The sequence below is a fragment of the Schistocerca gregaria genome, chromosome 8 (assembly GCF_023897955.1).
Source record: "Schistocerca gregaria isolate iqSchGreg1 chromosome 8, iqSchGreg1.2, whole genome shotgun sequence".
Taxonomy (NCBI): Eukaryota; Metazoa; Arthropoda; class Insecta; order Orthoptera; family Acrididae; genus Schistocerca; species Schistocerca gregaria.
Window position 1 is genome coordinate 256,752,186 of NC_064927.1, and position 24,441 is coordinate 256,776,626.

Here is a 24,441-nt window from a genome sequence, read left to right on the forward strand (position 1 = left end):
TACGCTCAATGGAGCACGTTCTCATGATTTCATACGGGATACTCTACCTGTGCTGCTAGAACATGTGCCTTTACAAGTACGACACAAATGTGGTTCATGCACGATGGACCTCCTGCACATTTCAGTCGAAGTGTTGGAACGCTTCTCAACAACAGATTCGCTGACCGATGGATTGGTAGAGGCGGACCAATTCCATGGCCTCCACGCTCTCCTGACCTCAACCCTCTTGACTTTCATTTATGGGGGCATTTGAAAGCTCTTGTCTACACAACCCCAGTATCAAATGTAGAGACTCTTCGTGCTCGTATTGTGGACGGCTGTGATACAATACGCCATTCTCCAGGGCTGCATCAGCGCATCAGGGATTCCATGCGACGGAGGGTGGATGCATGTATCCTCGCTAACGGAGGACATTTTGAACATTTTCTGTAACAAAGTGTTTGAAGTCACGCTGGTACGTTCTGTTGCTGTGTGTTTCCATCCCATGATTAATGTGATTTGAAGAGAAGTAATAAAATGAGCTCTAACATGGAAAGTAAGCGTTTCCGGACACATGTCCACATAACATATTTTCTTTCTTTGTGTGTGAGGAATGTTTCTGAAAGTTTGGCCACATCTTTTTGTAACATCCTGTACATACAGTACAAGTGTATATATACAGTACAAGTGCAGAAATATGAAACAGTATACAAATTACGTTACGCTTTAAGTTGGAAACACGCCAGGCAACTATTTTTAAGCTAAACCCTGCTAACGGTTTTAAAGTATCGCATTGTTCAGTTTTTATAATTTCTTACGTCCATTTTTTCCCATGACGTCATTGAGCGCGAAACTTTTCATATTACACTTGGCTTCTTCCATTGTCATCACTTGACGTTGTTTCTCTACAGCACAAATTAAGTTGGATATTATGTCTGCCCTTTTACAGTCCCATTGTCTGTCACCTATTAGAAATCAAAAAGATCTACACTAATGACCATTAAAATTGCTACATCAAGAAGAAATGTAGGTGATGAACGGGTATTCATTGGACAAATATATTATACTAGAACTGACATGTGACTACATTTTCACGCAATTTGAGTGCATAGATCCCGAGAAATCAGTACCCAGAACAATCACCTCTGGCCGTAATAACGGCCTTGATACGGCTGGGCATTGAGTGAAACAGAGCTTGGATGGCGTGTAAAGGTACAGCTGCCCATGCAGCTTCAACGCGATACTACAGTTCATCAAGAATAGTGACTGGCGTATTGTGACGAGCCAGTTGCTCGGCCACCATTGGCCAGACGTTTTCAGTTGTTGAGAAATATGGAGAATGCGCTGGCCTCGGCAGAAGTCGAACATTTTCTGTATCCAGCAAGCCTCCTATAGGTCCTGTAACACGCTGTCGTGCATCATCCTGTTGAAATGTAGGGTTTCGCAGGAATGGAATGAAGGGTAGAGACACGGATCGTAACACATCTGAAATGTAACGGCAACTGTTCACAGTGCCGTCGATGTGAACAAGAGATGACCGAGAAGTGTAAACCAATGGCACCCCATTCCATCACGTCGAGTGATACCCCGGAAAGGTGATGAGGAATACACGCTTACAATGTGCGTTTACCGCGATGTCGCCAAACACGGACGCGACCATCATGATGCTGTAGAAAGAACCTGGATTCATCCGAACAAGTGACGTTTTGCCATTCGTGCACCCAGGTTCGTCGTTGAGTACACCATCGCAGGCGCTCCTGCCTGTGATGCAGCGTCAAGGGTAACCGCAGCCATGGTCTCCGAGGTGGTAGTCCATGGTGCTGCAAACGTCGTCGAGCGTTTCGTGCAGATGATGATGTCTTGCAAACGTCCCCATCTTTTGACTCAGGGATCGAGACGAGGCTGCACTATCCGTTATAGCCATGCAGATAGGATGCCTGTCATCTAGACTGCTAGTGATACGAGGCCGTTGGGGACCAGCACGGCGTTTGGTATTACCCTCCTGACCCCACCATTCCATATTCTGCTAACAGTCATTGGATCTCGACGAACGCGAGGAGCAATGTCGCGATACGATAAACCGCAACCGCGATAGGCTACAATCCGATCTTTATCAAAGTCGGAAACGTGTTGGTACGCATTTCTCCTCCTTACACGAGGCACCACAACGTTTCACCAGGCAACGCCGGACAACTGCTGTTTGTGTATGAGAAGTCCCCATGTCAGCACGTCGAAGGTGTCGCCACCCGCGCCAACCTTGTGTGAAAGCTCTGAAAAGCTAATCATTTGCATATCACAGCACCTTCTTCCTGTCGGTTAAATTTCGCATCTGTAGCACGTCATCTCCGTGGTGTAGCAATTTTAATGGCCAGTAGTGTATATGCCCATCATATTATGTATTAACATATGGCGGTTACCTTTGCACTTAAAACGGCCTAATATAAACGCCGATACCAGTCGTGTGAAGTTTATGAAACACACACACACACACACACACACACACACACACACACACACACACACAAAAGGCAACTGGAGCGGCTTTTCATTAACTGAACATCAGCTGCGGAATCATCATCCAGACATGGAGAAACTAACAACATTGAAGTGTTTGGTTCAGTTGATGAAAGCTATGTTAACGATGTGTAGTGTTTATCTAATCAATGTGTTTTTAAATTATAATGATTTTAAATGAGGAACGTATTTTGTTGTTGAACACATGTTTGGACAAATGTAGTGCATGAGACATTTGGCGCAAAATTTGCGGTAACAGCCGTATCTCATCGTAAGGTGGTTCGTAGACTTACTGAGAAATTTCGGAAGGCAGATTCAGTGTTAAGAATCCGAACAAACTGTAAGACCACATAGGCTAAACAAATTGGAAGACCACATAGGCTAAACGAACAAACGTAGTTGAATATTTCTACATCTAGCAAATAATTGAGGACGTAGGTTGCAAGTGCTACTCTGAGATGAAGATGTTGGCACGCGAAAAGAATTTGTGGAGGGGCAGCATCAAACCAGTGATGACACAAAGAAAAGTGGCTTGCGAAGTATACAGGGTGGTCAGAAACAGCCTGAGAAGTTTGTAAGGATGTTGTTCGGTAGGCTGTGTTGAGAATTAAGCGTTAGGAAATAAAGTTATACACGTTGCGGCGTTTTCCCGATTTAATTAGCATTTAAATTAGTCAATCACATCAATGCAAAGAAAATTCAAGCGGCCCGCCAGATTCAATTATGGTCAGTTGATCTCATACGTAGATGATAGTGCACGAGTAAGGTGACCAACTCCCATATTTCCTCGTATCTTCAGGATAATAGCAATTTCTTTTAAATCCTCCCTGCTGCCTTACAGACAGCCTTTCTCTACCATGTATTTCGTCAGTGATCACTGTTATAAATGTTAATCCCGTGAATTACTATCGATAGTTCGAACTTCCTGTCCGACAGATCTCGAAAAGTTTTATTGTAATAATCTATACTGTTGTCAAGATGGAGTCCTTTTTCTTTTCGGTTCCTATGGGAAGAAGTAGTGTGACTCAAGTGAATGAGAGGAGAGGGGGAAGAATGACATAGCCTACGCGTCTCGAGAGATCGTGAGAGGGATGATTTTTGTTTGTTTCTCGAAGCCCACGGAACTGCATGACGCTTTGAAGGAACCAATACTTATGGATCGCATAAGTTGTGAGCAATCTAAAATAGAGGACGGTCAACACGAAATGTTCCGCTTTGTTTGGTCGTATTTCTGTGAGTTTACTTATTACACTGGCAGCGTTCAAATGTGTCTGCATTTGCTGCTAAACTGAATCAATTTCCATCATGTGCTCTCCCAATGAAAATGGAGATATAAAAACTCCACGAAGCACATGGCCTCCAAAATTAAATAAGCTTGCTGCGTACTATTTTCTTTCTCCCGCTTTGTGGAGTAACCCCGAATACGATACCGTATGACTTAAAAGAGTAAAAGAAAAGTACGCCAGTTTTTTTTCATATTTATAATTCTATTGTCACCCATTCCAAGAAATTGGTGTCTAGTTGTGGTGTTGCAATTTATCGCTACTGAATCTTCCTTAACCCTTCCTTAAAATCATAGGCACATATTGGTCATCTCCCATAAAACGATGATAAAATTTTGGTCGTCTTACCAGACAGCTCAGCATTTAACCCGAGTACGATATTTACCCTATTTAACGGAATATATGACGCACGTTTTTCTCAGAAAAATTGCCTCGTTCAGGTGCGTCTTATATTCGAAATTAGTGTACAAATGTCTAGAGTTTGATTTAAAATTTCAGCCAGTCTCAAAGATGGCCATATATTAGACGGAGCGGGAAATGTACCATAGACTTGCTAACACTCCCATCCCGTCGTCACAAACCTGGAACACGGTCTAGTCTATAATATGTCACTGCAGTCTACGGTGGCAGTAAAATTAAACTGAAAGTTATGTGTATTTTCGGTAGCAGTACAATATTTTAACTGAAAGTAGTAGCAAAGAGGACAACGATGAAGAAGAAGAAGGAGGAGGAGGAGGAGGAGGAGGAGGAGGAGGAGGAGGAAGAGGAGGAGCAAGAGGAGGAGGAAGAGGAGGAGCAAGAGGAGGAGCAAGAGGAGGAGCAAGAGGAGGAGCAAGAGGAGGAGCAAGAGGAGGAGCAAGAGGAGGAGGAAGAGGAGGAGCAAGAGGAGGAGGAGGAGGAGGAGCAAGAGGAGGAGGAGGAGCAAGAGGAGGAGGAGGAGGAGGAGGAGCAAGAGGAGGAGGAGGAGGAGCAAGAGGAGGAGGAGGAGGAGCAAGAGGAGGAGGAGGAGGAGCAAGAGGAGGAGGAGGAGGAGGAGGAGGAGGAGGAGGAGGAGCAAGAGGAGGAGGAGGAGGAGGAGGAGGAGGAGGAGCAAGAGGAGGAGGAGGAGGAGGAGGAGGAGGAGGAGGAGGAGGAGGAGGAGCAAGAGGAGGAGGAGGAGGAGGAGGAGGAGCAAGAGGAGGAGCAAGAGGAGGAGGAGCAAGAGGAGGAGGAGCAAGAGGAGGAGGAGGAGGAGGAGGAGCAAGAGGAGGAGGAGGAGGAGGAGGAGCAAGAGGAGGAGGAGGAGCAAGAGGAGGAGGAGGAGGAGGAGGAGCAAGAGGAGGAGGAGGAGGAGGAGGAGGAGCAAGAGGAGGAGGAGGAGGAGGAGGAGGAGCAAGAGGAGGAGGAGGAGGAGCAAGAGGAGGAGGAGGAGGAGGAGCAAGAGGAGGAGGAGGAGGAGGAGCAAGAGGAGGAGGAGGAGGAGGAGGAGCAAGAGGAGGAGCAAGAGGAGGAGGAGCAAGAGGAGGAGGAGGAGGAGGAGCAAGAGGAGGAGGAGGAGGAGGAGCAAGAGGAGGAGGAGGAGGAGGAGCAAGAGGAGGAGCAAGAGGAGGAGGAGGAGGAGGAGGAGGAGCAAGAGGAGGAGGAGGAGGAGGAGCAAGAGGAGCAAGAGGAGGAGGAGGAGGAGGAGCAAGAGGAGCAAGAGGAGGAGGAGGAGGAGGAGCAAGAGGAGCAAGAGGAGGAGGAGGAGCAAGAGGAGCAAGAGGAGGAGGAGGAGCAAGAGGAGGAGGAGGAGGAGGAGCAAGAGGAGGAGGAGGAGCAAGAGGAGGAGGAGGAGGAGGAGCAAGAGGAGGAGGAGGAGCAAGAGGAGGAGGAGGAGCAAGAGGAGGAGGAGGAGCAAGAGGAGGAGGAGGAGCAAGAGGAGGAGGAGGAGCAAGAGGAGGAGGAGGAGCAAGAGGAGGAGGAGGAGCAAGAGGAGCAAGAGGAGGAGGAGGAGGAGGAGGAGGAGCAAGAGGAGGAGGAGGAGGAGGAGGAGGAGCAAGAGGAGGAGGAGGAGGAGGAGGAGGAGCAAGAGGAGGAGGAGGAGGAGGAGCAAGAGGAGGAGGAGGAGGAGGAGGAGGAGCAAGAGGAGGAGGAGGAGGAGGAGGAGGAGGAGGAGGAGGAGGAGCAAGAAGAGCAAGAGGAGGAGGAGGAGGAGGAGGAGGAGGAGGAGGAGGAGGAGGAGGAGCAAGAAGAGCAGGAGGAGGAGGAGGAGGAGGAGGAGGAGGAGGAGGAGGAGGAGGAGGAGGAGCAAGAGGAGGAGGAGGAGCAAGAGGAGGAGGAGGAGCAAGAGGAGGAGGAGGAGCAAGAGGAGGAGGAGGAGGAGGAGCAAGAGGAGGAGGAGGAGCAAGAGGAGGAGGAGGAGCAAGAGGAGGAGGAGGAGCAAGAGGAGGAGGAGGAGCAAGAGGAGGAGGAGCAAGAGGTTTTATAAACTAAAAAAATTTTTAGGCCAGCTTTGCAGTCTAATAATAAAAATGGTAATGTCAGTTTTTTAAAAAAATGTTTAAAATTAACCCTAGCATTACCAACGTATTTTTTGTTACATGTAATACCAACGGGGGGGCCTCAAAGGCCCATAAAGAATACCACAATTTATTTTATCATAAATCAAGTTTATTTACTTCTGATACCTCTAATAACAATTCAAAATGCTTAGACATTGTTTTTGTATACTGGATAATAAAAGATTTTATTATAATAGGAATAAAATTAACAAATCACGAGATTCAGTTTATATATTTTTTGGAGTAATATTTCAAAATAGTGTTTTCTTATAAAAACGACTTTTTTAATTCGATACACTACATGAAGCAAACAAAATTTACTGTCTCATTCTGCAACGCATTTTTCACACAACACTGTCTTCCTGCAGTGTTTCCCACAGATGTGTGTGTGTGGCACTGAGAGCAGGTAACAGTTGACTTTCCCAGCTTGTTGTACTTGATCTTTTTAGATGCAGCTTCTTGGCAGCATACGTGGCAGCGTCCACGTGTTCCTGGTTCTGCTGTTGAGGATGATGGTTCTACAGAGCAGCTGAGCTACCGTTGTGTGATGCTTTCCATTTCCATTATTACTGGCTTCTGAAGTCCATACAAATTTTGTGCCCGTTTATCTACTTGAGATCTTATTAGTTCGAGACCTAAGTTAGTGATAAAAACCCTTCTGCGGTTTTGCAAATTCTATTTCCAATTCGGAAAGTTGAGGAGGAAGAGAGAATATGCATCTATTGCTGCTATGTCAATGAGTGTGTAGAAGAGGGACAAAGGCCATCTTCTTGTTCCTCTCTTTGTGCTGTAGTGTCTTGCCATCTGGTGTATGGTGTCCACGCCTCCCTTTGTAGAATTATAAAAAAGATTTATGTTAGTCTTTTTTGAGTCTTCATTCAACACCCCTTCTGAGTGATAAGTTGAAAGCATCAACAGCAGTCGCTTTGGCTTCTCGCGGACTAGCGTTGATGCAAGAGTAAGTGGTGGCCTCTGTGTCTGAGGGTCAGTATAAGCAAAGATGGAAGAGTGTAAACTGCGGCCAGTTGTAGTCTTCAGCTCTTCAGGTATGTGTCGTCTTCAGGTATGTGCCAACAAGTGAGAGGTGAAAATCATTCCATAGAGTCTCAGCAAGCTCCACTGAAGTATAGTACCGATCTGTGGTAACATTACGGCCTGATTTTTCAATAGGTTTTATTAGTCTTTTTACAATTTCCATCGGTCCATTTGAATGCTGTGTATTTCCTGACTTGCCTGTATAGATGTCCATGCTGATCACATATCTAGTCTCAGAATCAGACAGCATTCGAATTAGAATGCCGTGTTTTCCAGGTTTTTCTTTTAGAAACACCTTGAATGGACAGCGACCACGGAACAAAGACAACATCTCATCCACTGTTGTATGTAGACCAGGAATGAAATACAATGGAAGTGAAGAATTGAAGCTTTCAAAAATTTCCGTCATTGGAGCAAACTTGTCAGTCTGGCGACGAATTTCTCGTGTGTTCTTATCATCAAACCTCAATATTTTAGTCAATTCGAAAAATCGGGTCCGACTCATTGATCCATAGTACACTTGTCGGCCCTGAAGCAAAGACCATAAATCTTGGACAGGTATCTTATTGTCTCGATTTGAACCCATGATTAGCAAGAGTCCTATATACGAGGGTCAGTCAAAAAGTAATGCCTCCTATTTTTTTTTCTACGTTTAATTGTCAGGAAATTTAAATGCAATTACATAGGTTGAAAACCACAACATTGAGGATCATTTTGTCATTTTTCAATGTAATCTCCGCCCATCTCTACAGTTTTGGTCCATCTTTGAACAAGGGCATGTATCCCAGCACGGTAAAAATCACAGCTCTGCTTCCTAAGCCATTAACGCACGGATGTTTTGACGGCCTCCTCATCTTCAAAATGAATCCCACGATGAGCTTCTTTTAGTGGCCCGAACAGATGGAAGTCTGATGGTGCCAGGTCAGGGCTGTATGGGGGATGAGGCAAAACTTCCCATCCAATTTTGACAATCTCGTCAGAGGTGTGACGACTGGTGTGTGGTCTTGCATTGTCATGCAAAAGAAGAACATCTGCCATTGATTTTGTTGGGCGAACTCGCTGAAGACGTGCTTTAAGTTTTTTGAGGGTTGTGACGTATTGAACAGAATTTATTGTGCATCCCTGCTCCAAAAAATCAACCAGAATCACACCCTCTGTATCCCAGAAAACTGTTGCCATAACTTTCCCTGCCGATTGCACAGTTTTGAATTTTTTCTTCCTCGGCGAGCTTGTGTGACGCCACTCCATTGACTGCCTCTTTGATTCGGGCTCGAAAAAATGCACCCATGTTTCGTCCCCGGTCACAATTTTTTTCAGAAACTCATCTCCCTCCAAACGGAAGCGCTGCAAGTGTTGGGAGGCTATTGTTTTCCTTGCCTCTTTATTCTGATCGGTTAACATTCTTGGAACCCACAGTGCACAAACTTTTGAGTACCCCAATTGTTTAATAATCGTGATCACACTGCCTTTACTAAGAGAAATAATGCGACACACTTCATCTGCAGTCACCCGACGGTCACCACGAATGATGTTATCAACTTGCTGAATGTTGTGTGGAGTCACTGCACTCACCAGCCTGCCGCTCCGCTTTTCGTCAGTCAACGGTGTTTGCCCTTCAGCTTCCTTACAACGACGAACCCATCGTCTAACAGTGCTGACATCCACTGTCACAACACCATACACCTTCTTCAGTCTTTCATGAATGCGTATGGGCGTTTCACCTTCTGCATTCAAGAATTCAATCACACAACGCTGTCTCAAACGAACATCGATGTCGGCCATCTTACAAACTTCTGCTGTGCTGCCACCTGTTGACACAGAAAGTTACTACTGCAGTGGATTGCAGAAGAAGGTTTGAGGAGTGGCGCCAAATTCAAATTTTTCACTTAACTTAATTTTTTAAGTAGAAAAAAATGGGAGGCATTACTTTTTGACCGACCCTCGTAACAAAATAACTCATCTTCATCTGTGTGCTGAATACCTAGTCGAGAAGCCTCTTCATTTGAGTGTAGTTTTATTAGGTTCATAATTTGAGGTGTAAAAAAGAGCTCTATAGCCTCTTTCGGAGACGCAATTCTTCCTTGTTGTCCTAGCCCCATTCTTTCTCGCACTATATTTTGTATAGAACGCCGATATTGTCGAGATGGCTTCGTAATATACTCTCGTCCACATTTTGCAATGAATTTATCACATTCCGTATCATTATCATCTGGTGGATTGGCTTCAACCTCATCTTCATCCTCAGACGATGAATCAGTTCTAATTTCTTCCACATCATCATCCACTTCACTTTCCTCTAAATCTGATTCGTTCAAAACTTCTTCTAGCACTCTTTCAATGGAACTATTACGTAAACGTTGTCTACTCATGTTGCTGGTTCAACAGCAGCAGAAACACTGAAAATAACAATGGTCCGCTTCATAATAATATGTCTGAAGGCAACAATGCCAAAATTCGTTTCATGGTAAGAATTTGAAACGAAAGACTCAACCTCGTAAATCTTTCCTTGCTATTACCAACGGGTGGGCTTCTAAGGCCCACAGAGAATTAAATCAAGTAAATGAATTTTAATTACATTTTTATTCCGAAATTCTGTAATGACTCAATAGTACATTCAATAACGAACAATTACCTTTGCTTTCAAGTTCACATATCAAAGGGTGTGGATACAACATAGAAAAACTGAGTCAGTGGGCCTACGAGGCCCCCCCCGTTGGTAATGCTAGGGTTAAGGTACGTCTTACAGTCTGTAGCATGTTATAGTCTGTAAAATACAGTACTTCTGCAGTGACTCCGTTTTCGTGCAGCTCTTCTTTTGTTTTAGGAAACCAAATTAAGAACGCGTTTGGCGACACAGTCTCTGGCGAGGCGCTTAAATTAGAGTGTGCAACAGCCTGATTGGCTACCTTCAATGCTAATTAACCCGGAAACGGCGCAACGCATTTTGTTTCTACGCACAACTCAACCCTGCAACAGCCTTACAAGCTATCCAGGCTGCTTGTGACCACCCCATGCAAGCACGTGAAGGAGGGGAGTAGTGGTAGATCAGGTCAGCAGTACTCACAGTACTGGCAGGGGCTGATGTTCTGCAGACCTCGCGGCGGGCAGGAGCCGTCGGACGCGGGGCAGAAGCAGCGGTTGTCGGGCTTCTTGTCGGGCGCCTCGAAGACGTCGTCCGGCGGGACGTAGTAGCCGGCCTCGATGCCGTCCTTGGCGGTCATGTGCGTGAAGCGCAGCGGCAGCACGCGGCACAGGTCCTTGTCGTACACGTGCACCACGTCGGCGCCCGTGAAGTAGCGCGGCGGGAAGAACGAGCCCTCCGACGCGCTGATGCTGTTGCACGGCGCCTCGGGCCAGTACGGCAGGTGGTCCAGCCCGTTCAGCCGGTTGATCAGCCCGAACTCCTTCATCGTCGTGTGGCCCGTGTAGATCGTCGACACCTCGTCCAGCGTGCCGTTCCGCTGAAACAGGCCGCGGGGCTCCAGTCAGCGGACTCACTAGCCGCGGGGTCACTAATGTCGCTATAAATTATGTGTTATTAGGCTTACTGCTTATCTTGTACATATGCTGAACAGAATACGAACTGAACGGATTGAGGGTAAACCGAAAAAAGGTCATTCCCGTTTCTAAGAAGGGCTGTAGGACAGATGCAGACAATTGTAGACCTATATCGTTGACGCCGATCTGTTGCAAAATTATGAGACATGATTCATGCTAAATAATCATGACGTATCTCTTCTACAAAAATCAACATGGATTCTACAAACGGGGCTCCTGTGAAACTAGGCTCTCCCTGTTCCTCCAACGGATCCACAGCGCCGTAGACAACGGTGCTCAGGTTGACGATGTATTCCTTGGCATCAGGAACGCATTTGACACCGTCCCCTATCGCCGTTTAGTGACAAAAATACGAGATTATCGAGTACCGAAGCATATTTGTGACTGGTTTCCAGACTTCCTGGCAGACATAACTCAACACGTCTCTCTTAAAGGAATACAATCGATGTAAAGGTAATTTCCGGAGCACCCTAAGGAACTGTGATAGGACCGTTACTGTTTACAACATACAAAAATGATCTAGTATGTCAAACGCCCTATAAGGCTGTTCTGTAACACTGTAGCAATGCCAGAAGATGGTAAAGCAATAACGATTTACAGAATAATCCCCAGAGGATTGATGAAATGTGTAGCCTATAGCAGCTGACCACGAACGTAAAAAAATGTAACATACTGGGATACCTAGGAAACGAAATCCGCCATTATACTCCTATATTGCTGATGAAAAACCGCTGCAAACAGTATATACCGTAAAATATCTAGGGATAGCTATCCAGAGCGGCCGTAAGTGGAATGTCCAAAAAAAAGCGGTGTTAGAAGCAGGTCCCAGACTCAGGCTCATAGGAAGAATCTTAAGGTAATTTAATTCATCCACGAAGTAAGTAGCTTATATGGCGCTTGTTCCACATTTTCTTCAATACAGTTCATGTATCTCGGGTCTCTGCCAGCTAAGATTCATCAGACAGACATAGAAGATACAACGAAGAACGGCGCATTTCGTCTCGCGATCATTTCGCCGGCGCGAGACCGTTACGGAGATGCTCAACGAATTCCATTAGCAGGGGTTACAAGAGAGGCGTTGTGCATCACAGATATTTGCTACTGAAACTTTGAGAGAGCACTTTCCGGGAAGACTCGGACAACATATTACTTCTCTCTCTCTCCCTCCCCTTCCCCCACCCCAATACGTCTCGCGTAATGACCATACGGGGAAAATTCGAAAATTAGAGCCAATACAGAGGCTTGCCGACAATCATTCTTCCCACGCGTTGTTCGCGAGTGGAACAGTGCTCGATGGCTCATTTAGAGTTACAAAAAGTACACTCCTCCATCAGATGTCTTGCGAAGTGTTATGTGGACGTAAATGAGTAGCAGTGAGATTAGCGATAAACTGTTGACCAAGAAGTAGATGAAATGAAGGAATTCGGTCAGCTTGAAGACGGAATGATTCACGACGACCGAAGCAAGGAGGGTACTCGAAATAAGTCTGCTAGCATCAAACTCAAGTTTTAATTTGAAGAAGAAATATCTGAAAATTTAAGTTTCGAGCATAGCATTATATTTGAGTGAATTAGAAACTCTAAGAGAGCTGAAAAATAAGAATCTAAACGTTTGAGATGTAGTGCTCTAGAAAAAAGTTGAAAATTATGTGGATTGATAAGAAATCAGGAGTTTATTTGCAGAAACGGCGAGGAAAGCAATGTATGGAGAATACTGACGTGAAAATCGGATAGACCATAGGACATTTGTTAAGAGATCACAAAAAATTTTTCATGGTGTTGCATGGAGCTGTGGAGGGTAAAAACTGTAGGGGAGACAGAGATTATCTCCAACGTGAATGCAAGTGCTATTCTTAGCTGAAGAGATTGGCGTAGCAGAGGACCGCAGGCCGCGGCAATGCAATCAGAAGAGTGATGGAAGAAAAAGAAAATAGTGTGAATCCGAGCCTCACAGACAGGGATAACTTCGATAAACGGTCACAGGGTTTCCAGTGAGCCTACATCTATATTCTTTAAAGAATGTCAGAGTGTGTTTCCCATACCAATTCTTATTTGTGTCACTTCGCGATCCACACCGATGCTGAGCATAGGTAGAATGACTGCTGTTTAAACGACTCTGTGCGTGCTGTGATCCATATAATTTTGTCTTCGAAATCTCAATAGGACCAATACATATGGGGTTGTAGTATATTGTAGTTGCCCGAGTTCGAGCTTGTTCTAGAAAATTTGTAACTAAGCTTTCACGAAATAATCTGAGTCTGTCTTAAAGCGTTTGACAGTTCAGTTTTTTCTGTATGTCTGCGACCTGACAGGTAGGTCAGACGCATCTGTGACCGTTCATGCTGTCCTTCGACGTATCTCCTGTCAGTCTATTTGGATCAGGTCCCACGAACAGCAATATTCTAGAATGGGTCACACGATCGTTTTGTAAGTAACGCCGTTCGTAGACTGATTCTATTGTCCAAATATCCTATCAATGAACCGAAGTTTGCCACCTGATTTACCTGCGACTGAGGCTTTGCGAACGTTCCATGTCATATTTCTATAAATTGTTACTGCCAGGTATTTATATTAAGTAACCGATTGCAATTGACTCCGTGATACTGTAGTCTTAAAATGCAACATTATTCCGTTCTCTGAAGTGAAAATTTTTACAAGTTTGATTATTTAGATCAAATTACCAATATTTGAACCACTCTGAAATCAATCAAAATGTAACAATGTTCGTCCAGCTTTCTTCACACAGTACTTCATTACAGATAAAAGAATTGTATGCGGAAAGTCTGAGGTTACTGTTAATATTGTTAGCAGTGCCATTAATATACAGGATATCCGGGTTAGATATGTAATAATATAAAATGTAATAACTTGAGAAGTAAACGAGGTATTTATTGACGGTACGTTTCTACAAGTATGGTAACTTAAAAAGTATTTTACACACGTAACACACGTCGATATGCGCATTATTAGTGGCGCGACAGATATCTCAATTCCACTCCTGCCCAAGTGTTCTGAAACATTGCGGTCGTAACATTTTGTGGTACCTGCACGAATACGAAGGCACAGATCTGGTATACTGCAAACTAATGTCTGGTACCCTTGTTTCTTGATAAACCCCCATAGAAAGGAAAGTATGGATTAATGCAACAGTAACCTCTGTAACTTTGTGCTTGGAGCGGTGGTCCGGTATCGAAAGGAAATTCCCACTTCCTTAAGGCTCTTGTCCTATTTCTTGATTGTTACGTAAGTGGGATAATCGGCAGTTGGACGCAGTGAATACTCGCGCCGAAAACAATGTTGTACCAGTGTGACAGACTTCAGCTCCAAGAGAGAAAGCACACAGAACACCTTGTGTTGTGGAGTCCACATGAGTACTGATGTTCGTTTACATGAACAAAGCAGTTACGCGGATGTGTACACAGTATCAATAGCCTCAAGCAAACACAATAAATTTTCACAACTGATAAAATGTTCCCGGCTATTATGCCGTGATCGAATGGATTTCACTGTAAAGCCTGACCTTCCGTTCCGAACTGCGGAGGACATTTACAAGGGGAATCGCAGCTTTGCTGAATGTCCGATTCTCACCCTGGCTCGATACCGACCACAGCAAAATTCCGCTTACGTGCGACGTCACATATTTTGAATACGCGATCGCAATTGGCCATTGTCGACTTTCGTCATCCGCTGTTGCTGTCATCCCGTTGTGGAAGACTGATACACATCTTCAGCACCTGAATCCCAATGACAATTTCACGCCCTCCTCCTTCCTACTGAAATTCATGGGATGTTTTGCAATCTCTATGACCTCTCTGTATAGCCTATCACGGTATCCGCTTGTAACTGCCAGTACTTGAGTTCTATCAAAATGAATGTGGTGGTCTCCTGGCTGTAAGGCATATACCGCAACAGCTTATCCGTCAATCTCCCTTCTTCTGCAATTACCGACTTTCCGAGTCGTTTTTGGCAGTTCTTTTTACGGAATCTTATTAATTCTAGCTTTTTCCAGCAGTTGGCATGTTTGGCCGATTTTAGGTGATCTTGTATCTTTCGTGTAGGTGTGTACATTACCGCGATGTTCTGCTACCTCAGGATTTTCCCTACGCGGTCAGTCACGTCCTTAATAAATGGCACGAAAACTTTCGATTTCATCAGCGCTGAAGTATCGCTATGATTTCTAAGCGGTGGTACTAACGCTTTTTGCACATCAGTGTACGAATAACCATTCTTGAGCGATGCATTGGTGAGATCCAGAATCCAGTTTGGAAGGTAGGTACTGGCAGAAGTACAGCTTTGAGGAGGGGGCGTGAGTCGTGCTTGGGTAGCTCAGTTGGTAGAGCACTTGCCCGCGGAAGCCAAAGGTCCCGAGTTCGAGTCTCGGGATCGCTACCAGCCACCTAACCCCACTCATCACAAGAAGAACGTGTGCAGTGACAGTGAATAGGTGCAACAGAAAAGATAGTGCCTTCTCCTCTCGCCTCAAATAGGTAAGTATAGTAGTATCAAGTGTTTCTTCTTAGTGAAATCAGTGATACAAAATGCTTCTCACCAAACATCTCTCATGCTCGCGGCCAGTGTCAAAAGCATGCCCAGTAGTACTCCGAGTGTTTTTCTTTATTTTACTGTGTTGTCTAGGATAAAAGCTTTACTTAGTGGAAAGTGCCTACTACTCATTATTTTTTCTTAATGATTTTCTCTCAGATGGAAACCCAATTCTAAGCAAAGAAGGGAAAGAAGAAAGGTGGAAGGAGTATATAGAGGGCCTATACAAGGGCGATGTACTTGAGGACAATATTATGGAAATAGAAGAGGATATAGATGAAGATGAAATGGGAGATACGATACTGCGTGAAGAGTTTGACAGAGCACTGAAAGACCTGAGTCGAAACAAGGCCCCCGGAGTAGAAAACATTCCATTGGAACTACTGACGGCCTTGGGAGAGCCACTCCTGACAGAAATCTACCATCTGGTGAGCAAGATGTACGAGACAGGGCGAAATACCGTCAGACATCAAGTAGAATATAATAATTCCAATCCCAAAGAAAGCAGGTGTTGACACATGTGAAAATTACCGAACTATCCGTTTAATAAGTCACAGCTCCAAAATACTAACACGAATTCTTTACAGACGAATGGAAAAACGAGTAGAAGCCGACCTCGGGGAAGATCAGTTTGGATTCCGTAGAAATGTTGGAACACGTGAGGCAATACTGTCCCTACGACTCATCTTAGAAGCTAGATTAAGGAAGGGCAAACCTACGTTTCTAGCATTTGTAGACTTAGAGAAAACTTTTGACAATGTTGACTGGAATACTCTCTTTCAAATTCTGAAGGTGGCAGGGGTAAAATATAGGGAGCGAAAGGCTATTTACAATTTGTACAGAACCCAGATGGCAGTTATAAGAGTCGAGGGACATGAAAAGGAAGCAGTGGTTGGGAAGGGAGAGAGACAGGGTTGCAGTATCTCCCCGATATTACTCAATCTGTGTATTGAGCAAGCAGTGAAGGAAACAAAAGAAAAATTCGGAGTAGATATTAAAATCCATGGATAAGAAATAAAAATGTTGAGGTTCGCCGATGACATCGTAATTCTGTCAGAGACTGCAAAGGACTTGGAAGAGTTGTTGAACGGAATGGACAGTGTCTTGAAAGGAGGATATAAGATGAACATCAACAGAAGCAAAACGAGGATAATGGAATGTAGTCGAATAAAGTCGAGTGATGCTGAGGGAATTAGATTAGGAAATGAGACAGTAAAAGTAGTAAAGTAGTTTTGCTATTTGGAGAGCAAAATAACTGATGATGGTCGAAGTAGAGAGGACATAAAATGTAGACTGGCAATGGCAAGGAAAGCGTTTCTGAAGAAGAGAAATTTGTTAACATCGAGTATAGATTTAAGTGTCAGGAATACATTTCTGAAAGTATTTGTATGGAGTGTAGCCATGTATGGAACTGAAACATGGACGATAAATAGTTTGGACAAAAGAGAATAGAAGCTTTTGAAATGTGGTGCTACAGAAGAATGCTGAAGATTAGATGGGTAGATCACATAAGTAATGAAGTATTGAATAGCATTGGAGAGAAGAGAAGTTTGTGGCACAACTTGACCAGAAGAAGGGATCGGTTGCTATGACATCAAGGGATCACCAATTTAGTATTAGAGGGCAGCATAAAAATCGTAGAGGGAGACCAAGAGATGACTACACTAAGCAGATTCAGAAGGATGTAGGTTGCAGTAGGTACTAGGAGATGAAGAAGCTTGCACAAGATGAAGTAGCATGGAGAGCTGCATCAAACCAGTCTCAGGACTGAAGACAACAACAACAACAATGATTTTCTTTACTATGTGCCCTATAAAATTTATATTGTTTACTCACACTTCCCTCTCTGCTTCTCTTATATAATATGACACAAATTTCTCTCTTCTTCAGTCTATGTATAATCTGTAGTATATGTAAAAAGTTTCTTCCACTTCTGCTCCATCTATCATGCTGATGTTTCCCTCATACTACCCCACCTAACAGTGCAAACAAGGGAAGAGATCAAACCAGAATGCAAAATGTGCCTGTGGCATCACAAGTGCATGACATACAGAAACATGAGCTCAAAATCAATGTGTCGATGCTACATATAAATTATTATGCCTGCCCTGCAATGTTTTACCCAAAAAAGATGACAAATGGCCATGTGAAAGGGTTCAAGAAATAATAATAAGAGTAAAACGAAAAAGAAAGAATATACAAACGAAAAACTATAACATGCCAGTAATATTAACCAACACTAGGAATATAATAGCTTAATAGAATAAAATGTTTTTTTAATATATCGTTGTTAATATATTTAAATAAATAAATAAATATGGTTAGAAAAAAAGGTCCGGCACACAGTTTTAATCTGCCAGGATGTCTCATTGGTGAGATGTTTTAATTGTGCGTTAAGCAGCTGTGTAACATTTCCGGCCATGGAAGTTTACATTTTACCATACTTTTAGAAGCAAACCGCCAATAAATATTCAGTTACATCTCAAATTACTACATATTGTATTATAATATGTTTAACCGGCCACCACGTACAATATGAACAGTAAGATAAGAGAGAGAATCGAGCTCACACAGGGGGTTGCCAACACACACTCTTCCCGAGCATCATTCACGACTGGACCGGGAAAGGAGAAAGTATCAATGAGAGAAAAGTACACCACAAGGTGGCTAGCGGAGTACTCACGGTGAGCAGTAGGCCCATCTTGGCGTTGGGCCGCTGGCCGCGCGGGAAGACCTTGCTGGCGATTTTGGTGAAGGGGTCGTCGTAGCCGAACATGAGCTCCTGCGCCGTCACGTGCACGAACGGCTTCTGCTTCCACACGCGCAGCACGATGTTGAGCGCCCTGGCCGCCAGCCGCGGTATGCTGTTCATGTGCGAGGACAGCGTCTGCAACACACCAGCTCCACTTACCTACCGATTGGTTGGGTGTGGGATTGAAGGGACCAGACTGCTAAGGTCATCGGTCCCTTGTTCCACGATAAAATCACACGAAATAAAAACTGTCAGTCGTTAAAAACGGAGAACTGAGACAAGGGACGACACAATACAAGAAAGACAGACATAGACCAGACAAACGGAACTAAAATCACACCGAGTGTGAAGGTGGTTGGCCGACCATGAAAATAAGGAAAAGCCAACCACCAAATGACATTAAAACCCACAGTTTAAAACCACAGGCCAAAGGCCCAAGTCAATACAGGAAATAAAAGGACAAACACTCAAATCATACGATAAAACCCCCCTGCCCGAATAAAACTCAACACGAGGTCCGCCATAGCAACGTCATCACATAAAAGGGCAGGGAGGGTATCAGGCAGCGCAAACGTCTGCCTGAGTCCTGTTAAAAGCGGGCAGTCCACCAAAATGTGGACACCGTCAGAGCTGCCCCGCAGCGACATAGCGGTGGGTCCTCCCGGCGCAACAAATGGCCGTGCGTCAGCCACGTGTGGCCAACGCGCAGCCGGCAGAGGACGACAGAGTCCTTCCGAGAGGCCCGCATGGAGGAGCGCCACACACCGGTCGTCTCCTTCACCGCCCGAAGTTTGTTGGGCGTGGGCAGGGTGCGCCACTCGTCACCCCAGGCACCAAGCACTTTCTGGCGCAAAAGCGACAGGAGATCACACTCCATAAGGCCGAGTTCCAGAGCCGGTGAACTCACTGCCTGTTTAGCCAGCATGTCAACCCGCTGATTGCCCGGGATGCCGACATGACCTGGGGTCCAAACAAAGACCACGGAGCGGCCGCAACGGGCAAGAGCATGGAGCGACTCATGGATGGCCATCACCAGACGGGAACGAGGAAAGCACTGGTCAAGAGCTCGTAAACCACTCAGGGAGTCATTACAGATGACAAAGGACTCACCTGAGCGGGAGCGGATATACTCTAGGGCGCGATAGATGGCAACCAACTCGGCAGTGTATACACTGTTCGCGGGTGCCAGCGACCGTTGCTCACAATGATCCTCTAGAGTAAGAGCGTAACCAGTGCGACCAGAGACCATCGAACCGTCGGTATAGGCCACGGCAGATCCGGGAAACTCGGCAAGGAGAGAAACAAAGCGGCGGCGGAGGGCCGGAGGAGGGACCGAGTCTTTCGGACCCTGTGCCAAATCCAGCCGAATGCATGGTCGGCGCACACACCAAGGGGGGAGACGGAGATTGGCCCGGAAAACAGGCGGGAGAGGAAAAAACTCAATCCCACACAGTAGAGCCCGGATGCGAACCGCGATCGTACACCCTGACCGGAGCCGCCTGTCTGGAAGATGGACGATCGAGTGCGGGAACAGGAGACGGTAGTTGGCAAAACTACAAACGTGGGCAGCATAAGCGGCCAGAAGTCGGTCGCGCCGGATCCGCAATGGAGGAACACCAGCCTCCACAAGTAAGCTGTCAACATGGCTTGTCTGAAATGCTCCTGTGGCGAGTCGGATCCCGCAGTGATGGATGGGATCCAGCAATTGCAATGCTGATGGCGATGCCGAACCATAAGCCACACACCCATAATCAAGGCGGGACTGGATCAGCGCTTGATACAGCCGGAGAAGGGTGGACCGATCGGCACCCCATCCGGTATGGCTAAGGCAACGGAGAGCGTTTAAATGCCGCCAGCATGTTTGTTTAAGCTGCCTAATATGAGGCAGCCAAGTCAACCGGGCATCAAATACCAGTCCCAAGAACCGATGCGTCTCTACCACAGCAAGAGGTTCACCGTCAAGGTAAAGGCGTGGCTCAGGGTGAACCGTGCGACGCCGGCAGAAATGCATAACGCAGGTCTTAGCGGCCGAAAGCTGGAAGCCGTGCGCTACAGCCCACGACTGCGCCTTGCGGATAGCGTCCTGCAGCTGGCGCTCAGCAACTGCAATGCCAGCGGAGCTGTAGTAGAGGCAGAAGTCGTCTGCATACAACGAAGCTGCGATGGACGATCCCACCGCCTCAGCGAGCCCATTGATCGCAATTAAAAACAGGGAGACACTGAGGACAGACCCCTGTGGGAACCCGTTCTCCTGGACCCAGGAGGAACTATGGGACGCAGCAACTTGCACGCGGAAGGAACGATACGACAGAAAATTCTGAATAAAAATCGGGAGCGGGCCCCTAAGACCCCACCCATGAAGTGTGGCCAGGATGTGATACCGCCAAGTCGTATCGTACGCCTTCCGCATGTCGAAGAAGACGGCAACCAGATGATGGCGGCGTGCAAAGGCTGTACGGACGGTAGACTCTAGGGAGACCAGGCAGAGCGGCCTTTACGGAACCCACCCTGAGACGGAGCCAGAAGGCCTCGAGACTCGAGGAGCCAACTCAACCTCCGGCTCACCATACGTTCTAGCAACTTGCAAAGAACGTTGGTGAGGCTTATGGGGCGGTAGCTGTCCACCTCCAGCGGGTTCTTGCCAGGTTTCAACACGGGGAGGACGATGCTTTCTCGCCATTGAGACGGGAACACACCCTCAACCCAGATGCGGTTGAAAACATCTAGGAGGCGTCGCTGGCAATTCACAGAGAGGTGTTTCAGCATCTGGCTGTGGATGCGGTCTGGCCCAGGAGCCGTATCAGGGCAAGCAGATAGTGCACTCTGGAATTCCCAATCGCTGAAAGGAGCATTGTACGACTCCGCGCGGCGCGTGTGAAAGGAAAGCCTCCAACTTTCCAACCGCTCTTTACGGGAGCGGAAGGCCAGTGGGTAATTCGTAGATGCGGAACACTGAGCAAAATGCGCTGCTAACCGGTCCGCAATCGTGTCGGAGTCAGGACACACCACTCCATTCAGCGAAAGCCCAGGGACAGAGACAGGTGGCCGATAGCCATGGAGTCGCCTAATCTTAGCCCAAACCTGCGATGCAGAGGTACGGACGCCAATGGTGGAAACATACCGTTCCCAGCACTCCTGCTTCCGTTGGCGAATAAGGCGGCGGGCACGGGCACGGAGCTGTTTAAAAACGATGAGGTTCTCCAAGGACGGGTGCCGCTTATGGCGTTGAAGAGCCCGCCGGCGATCTCTAATCGCCTCTGCGATCTCGGGCGCCCACCAAGGCACAGTCCTCCGCCGAGGGGACCCGGATGAACAGGGAATCGTAGATGCCCCCGCAGAAACGATGCCGGTGGTGACTGACTGAACCACCGCATCAATGGTGTCATGGGAAGGAGGTGCGATAGTGGCGAGAGAGGAGAACAAGCCCCAATCAGCCTTATTCAGAGCCCATCTGGAGGGGCGTTCAGAAGAGTGACGCTGTGGTAGTGACAGAAAGATGGGGAAATGGTCACTACCACATAAGTCGTCATGGACACTCCAGTGGATGGATGGTGAAAGTCCGGGGCTGCAGATAGAAAGGTCGATGGCCGAAAATGTGCCATGGACTACGCTGAAATGTGTCGGATCTCCCGTGTTTAAGAGGCAGAGGTCAAGCTGCGAGAGAAGAGTCTCGACATCTCTACCCCGGCCAGTAATCGCGGCGCTACCCCACAGGGGGTTATGGGCGTTAAGGTCGCCCAGTAACACAAAAGGAGGAGGCAGTTGTGCTATCAATGCAGCCAACACATGACGCGAGACATCACCATCTGGCGGAAGATACAAACTGCAGACAGTAATAGGCTGAGGCGTCCACATCCTTACAGCGACAGCCTCTAAAGGTGTGTGAAGAGGTACACATTCGCTGTACACAGAGTTAATGATGTAGATGCAGACTCCACCAGATACCCTCTCATAAGCTGCCCGGTTCTTGTAATAACCCCGATACCCACGTAGGGCAGGGGTCCGCATTGCCGGAAACCAAGTTTCCTGTAGGGCAATGCAGAGGAAAGAGTGGCTGCTGATGAGTTGGCGAAGCTCAGCAAGGTGGTGGAAAAAAGCGCTGCAGTTCCACTGGAGTATCGCTTTGTCCATGTCCGAAAAAGGCGTGAAGGGACCGAGGAGGCAGATCACGCCACTGGGTCACCTGCTGCCACCGATGGAGGACCAGTACAATCTGCTTCCATGGTGTCTGAGGGTCTGGCGAGATCCAGGTCCTCAGCGGACGCCCGGATCTCCACCTTATCCCCGGACGCAGAGCCTGTAGGGAGCAGTGGGGTGGATGCCACCGCGTGGTCCTTGGCCTTAGAGGTCTTCTTCTTCGTCTTGTCTCTCTGATCCTTGGGTTTCATTGGCTGGGAGGGCTCCAGCGAGTCAGTCTCCGGGACGGAGGAGGAGCGGGAAGCCCTGCGACCAGCCGCTGGTCTGCTTTTCTTCCATTGGCTGACGTCACCCTTACCAGAGGCGGAAACCTGGGAAGGAAGGGACCCAAGCGACCCTTTCCGTGCTATTCGAGCCGGGGAAGTTTGAGGCTTCACCAGCTTAGAAGTGGGGACTGATGTCCCCGATGGTTGGGGGGTTGCTGCTCCTGAGGCAGGTAGTGCAGGAGCAGCAGGGAGTGAAGTGCCCCCCACCATCAAGGGGGCAGGTGTAGCATTCCGGCTCTGAGAGGTGGCAGTCTGAGGGAGAGCTAATGGGGCCATAACAGTAGTAGCCGCGGCGTAAGAGGCAGTCATTCGAACAGGATGGAGGCGTTCGAACTTCTGCCTGGCCTCAGTGTACGTCAGGCGGTCCAGGGTCTTATACTCCATGATTTTGCGCTCTTTCTGGAAGATCCTGCAGTCCGGCGAGCAAGGCGAGTGGTGCTCTCCGCAGTTTACACAGATGGGAGGCGGAGCACATGGAGTATTGGGATGTGATGGGCGTCCACAATCTCGACATGTGAGGCTGGAAGTACAGCGGGAAGACATATGCCCGAACTTCCAGCACTTAAAGCACCGCATCGGGGGAGGGATATATGGCTTGACGTCACAACGATAGACCATCACCTTGACCTTCTCAGGTAAAGTATCACCCTCGAAGGCCAAGATGAAGGCACCGGTGGCAACCTGCTTATCCCTTGGACCACGATGTACGCGCTGGACGAAGTGAACACCTCGCCGCTCTAAATTGGCGCGAAGCTCGACATCGGACTGCAATAGAAGGTCCCGATGGAATATTGTGCCCTGAACCATAGTAAGACTCTTATGGGGCGTGATTGTAACCGGAACATCCCCCAGCTTGGTACAATCGAGTAACCGGTGGGACTGGGCGGAAGACGCCGATTTGATCAAAACCGAGCCCGAGCGCATTTTGGACAAGCCCTCCACCTCCTCGAACTTGTCCTCTAAGTGCTCGTCGAAGAACTGAGGCTTCATGGATGTAAAGGATTCACCATCAGCTCTCGTACACACCAGGTAGCGGGGCGAGTATGGTTCGCTGGCATCCTTAGTCTTTAGTTCCTCCCATGGTGTAGCCAGGGAGGGGAACGATTTGGGGTCATATGTAGTTGCGTTGTATTGAGCCCTAGAACGCTTAGAGACTGCTGGCGGCTGGCCGCCAGCAAGAGATGATGTACCACGCTTCATTGCGGGTCATCCGCCCTGATGCCACCTACTCCGACCAAGGGCCCTCCCCACGGGCGCCACCCAGCCTCAGCAACGACCACCTGGCAGGATGGCCATTGCCGGGAGTCCCAATGCCCCAAGGAGATAGGCATCTACTCCTTGGCATACGTGGGGAGTTAACGGCGCTGGCATCAGCAGAGCGATCCCTGTGTAGTCAGGGGCTACAACCAACAGGGTACATGGCGGCCCCACCACAACGGACTGGCTACCGTGCTGGATTTCAGGTGATCTAGTCCAATATCGTCATTGGCGCATAAAGCGACACAGCATAGCAGACCCAAGAACAAATCCACGCCCAAGAGATGGTAGGTGAGCGGGACTGCTAAGCGATGACGACAAACCTGGCTAGAGATGGTAATGCATGATGGACACATCGCTCCTTGTAAGGCGCCCTTCCCCAATCGGCTCGCTCTTCGGAAAATTTAGAAGGATGGAGGTCAAACCCGTTAGGGGACCATCTCGCAAGGCCAAAACGTTTGAGACTCCTTTTAGTCGCCTCTTACGACAGGCAGGAATACCGTGGGCCTATTCTTACCCCCGAACCCACAGGGGGCCACT

The 24,441-nt window shown here is 47.3% G+C and overlaps 1 protein-coding gene across 1 annotated transcript in view; it reads right to left on the bottom strand.

Moving 5' to 3' along the window:
- LOC126285438 (scavenger receptor class B member 1) overlaps positions 1–24,441 on the bottom strand; it is a 403,446-nt gene that overhangs the window by 16,378 nt on the left and 362,627 nt on the right. The window contains exons 6-7 of the mRNA XM_049984826.1: positions 18,113–18,316; positions 10,395–10,791 (exon numbers count right to left, since the gene is read on the bottom strand). Of these exons, the coding sequence (XP_049840783.1) occupies positions 10,395–10,791; positions 18,113–18,316 (601 nt within the window). The remainder of the gene's footprint in view (positions 1–10,394; positions 10,792–18,112; positions 18,317–24,441) is intronic.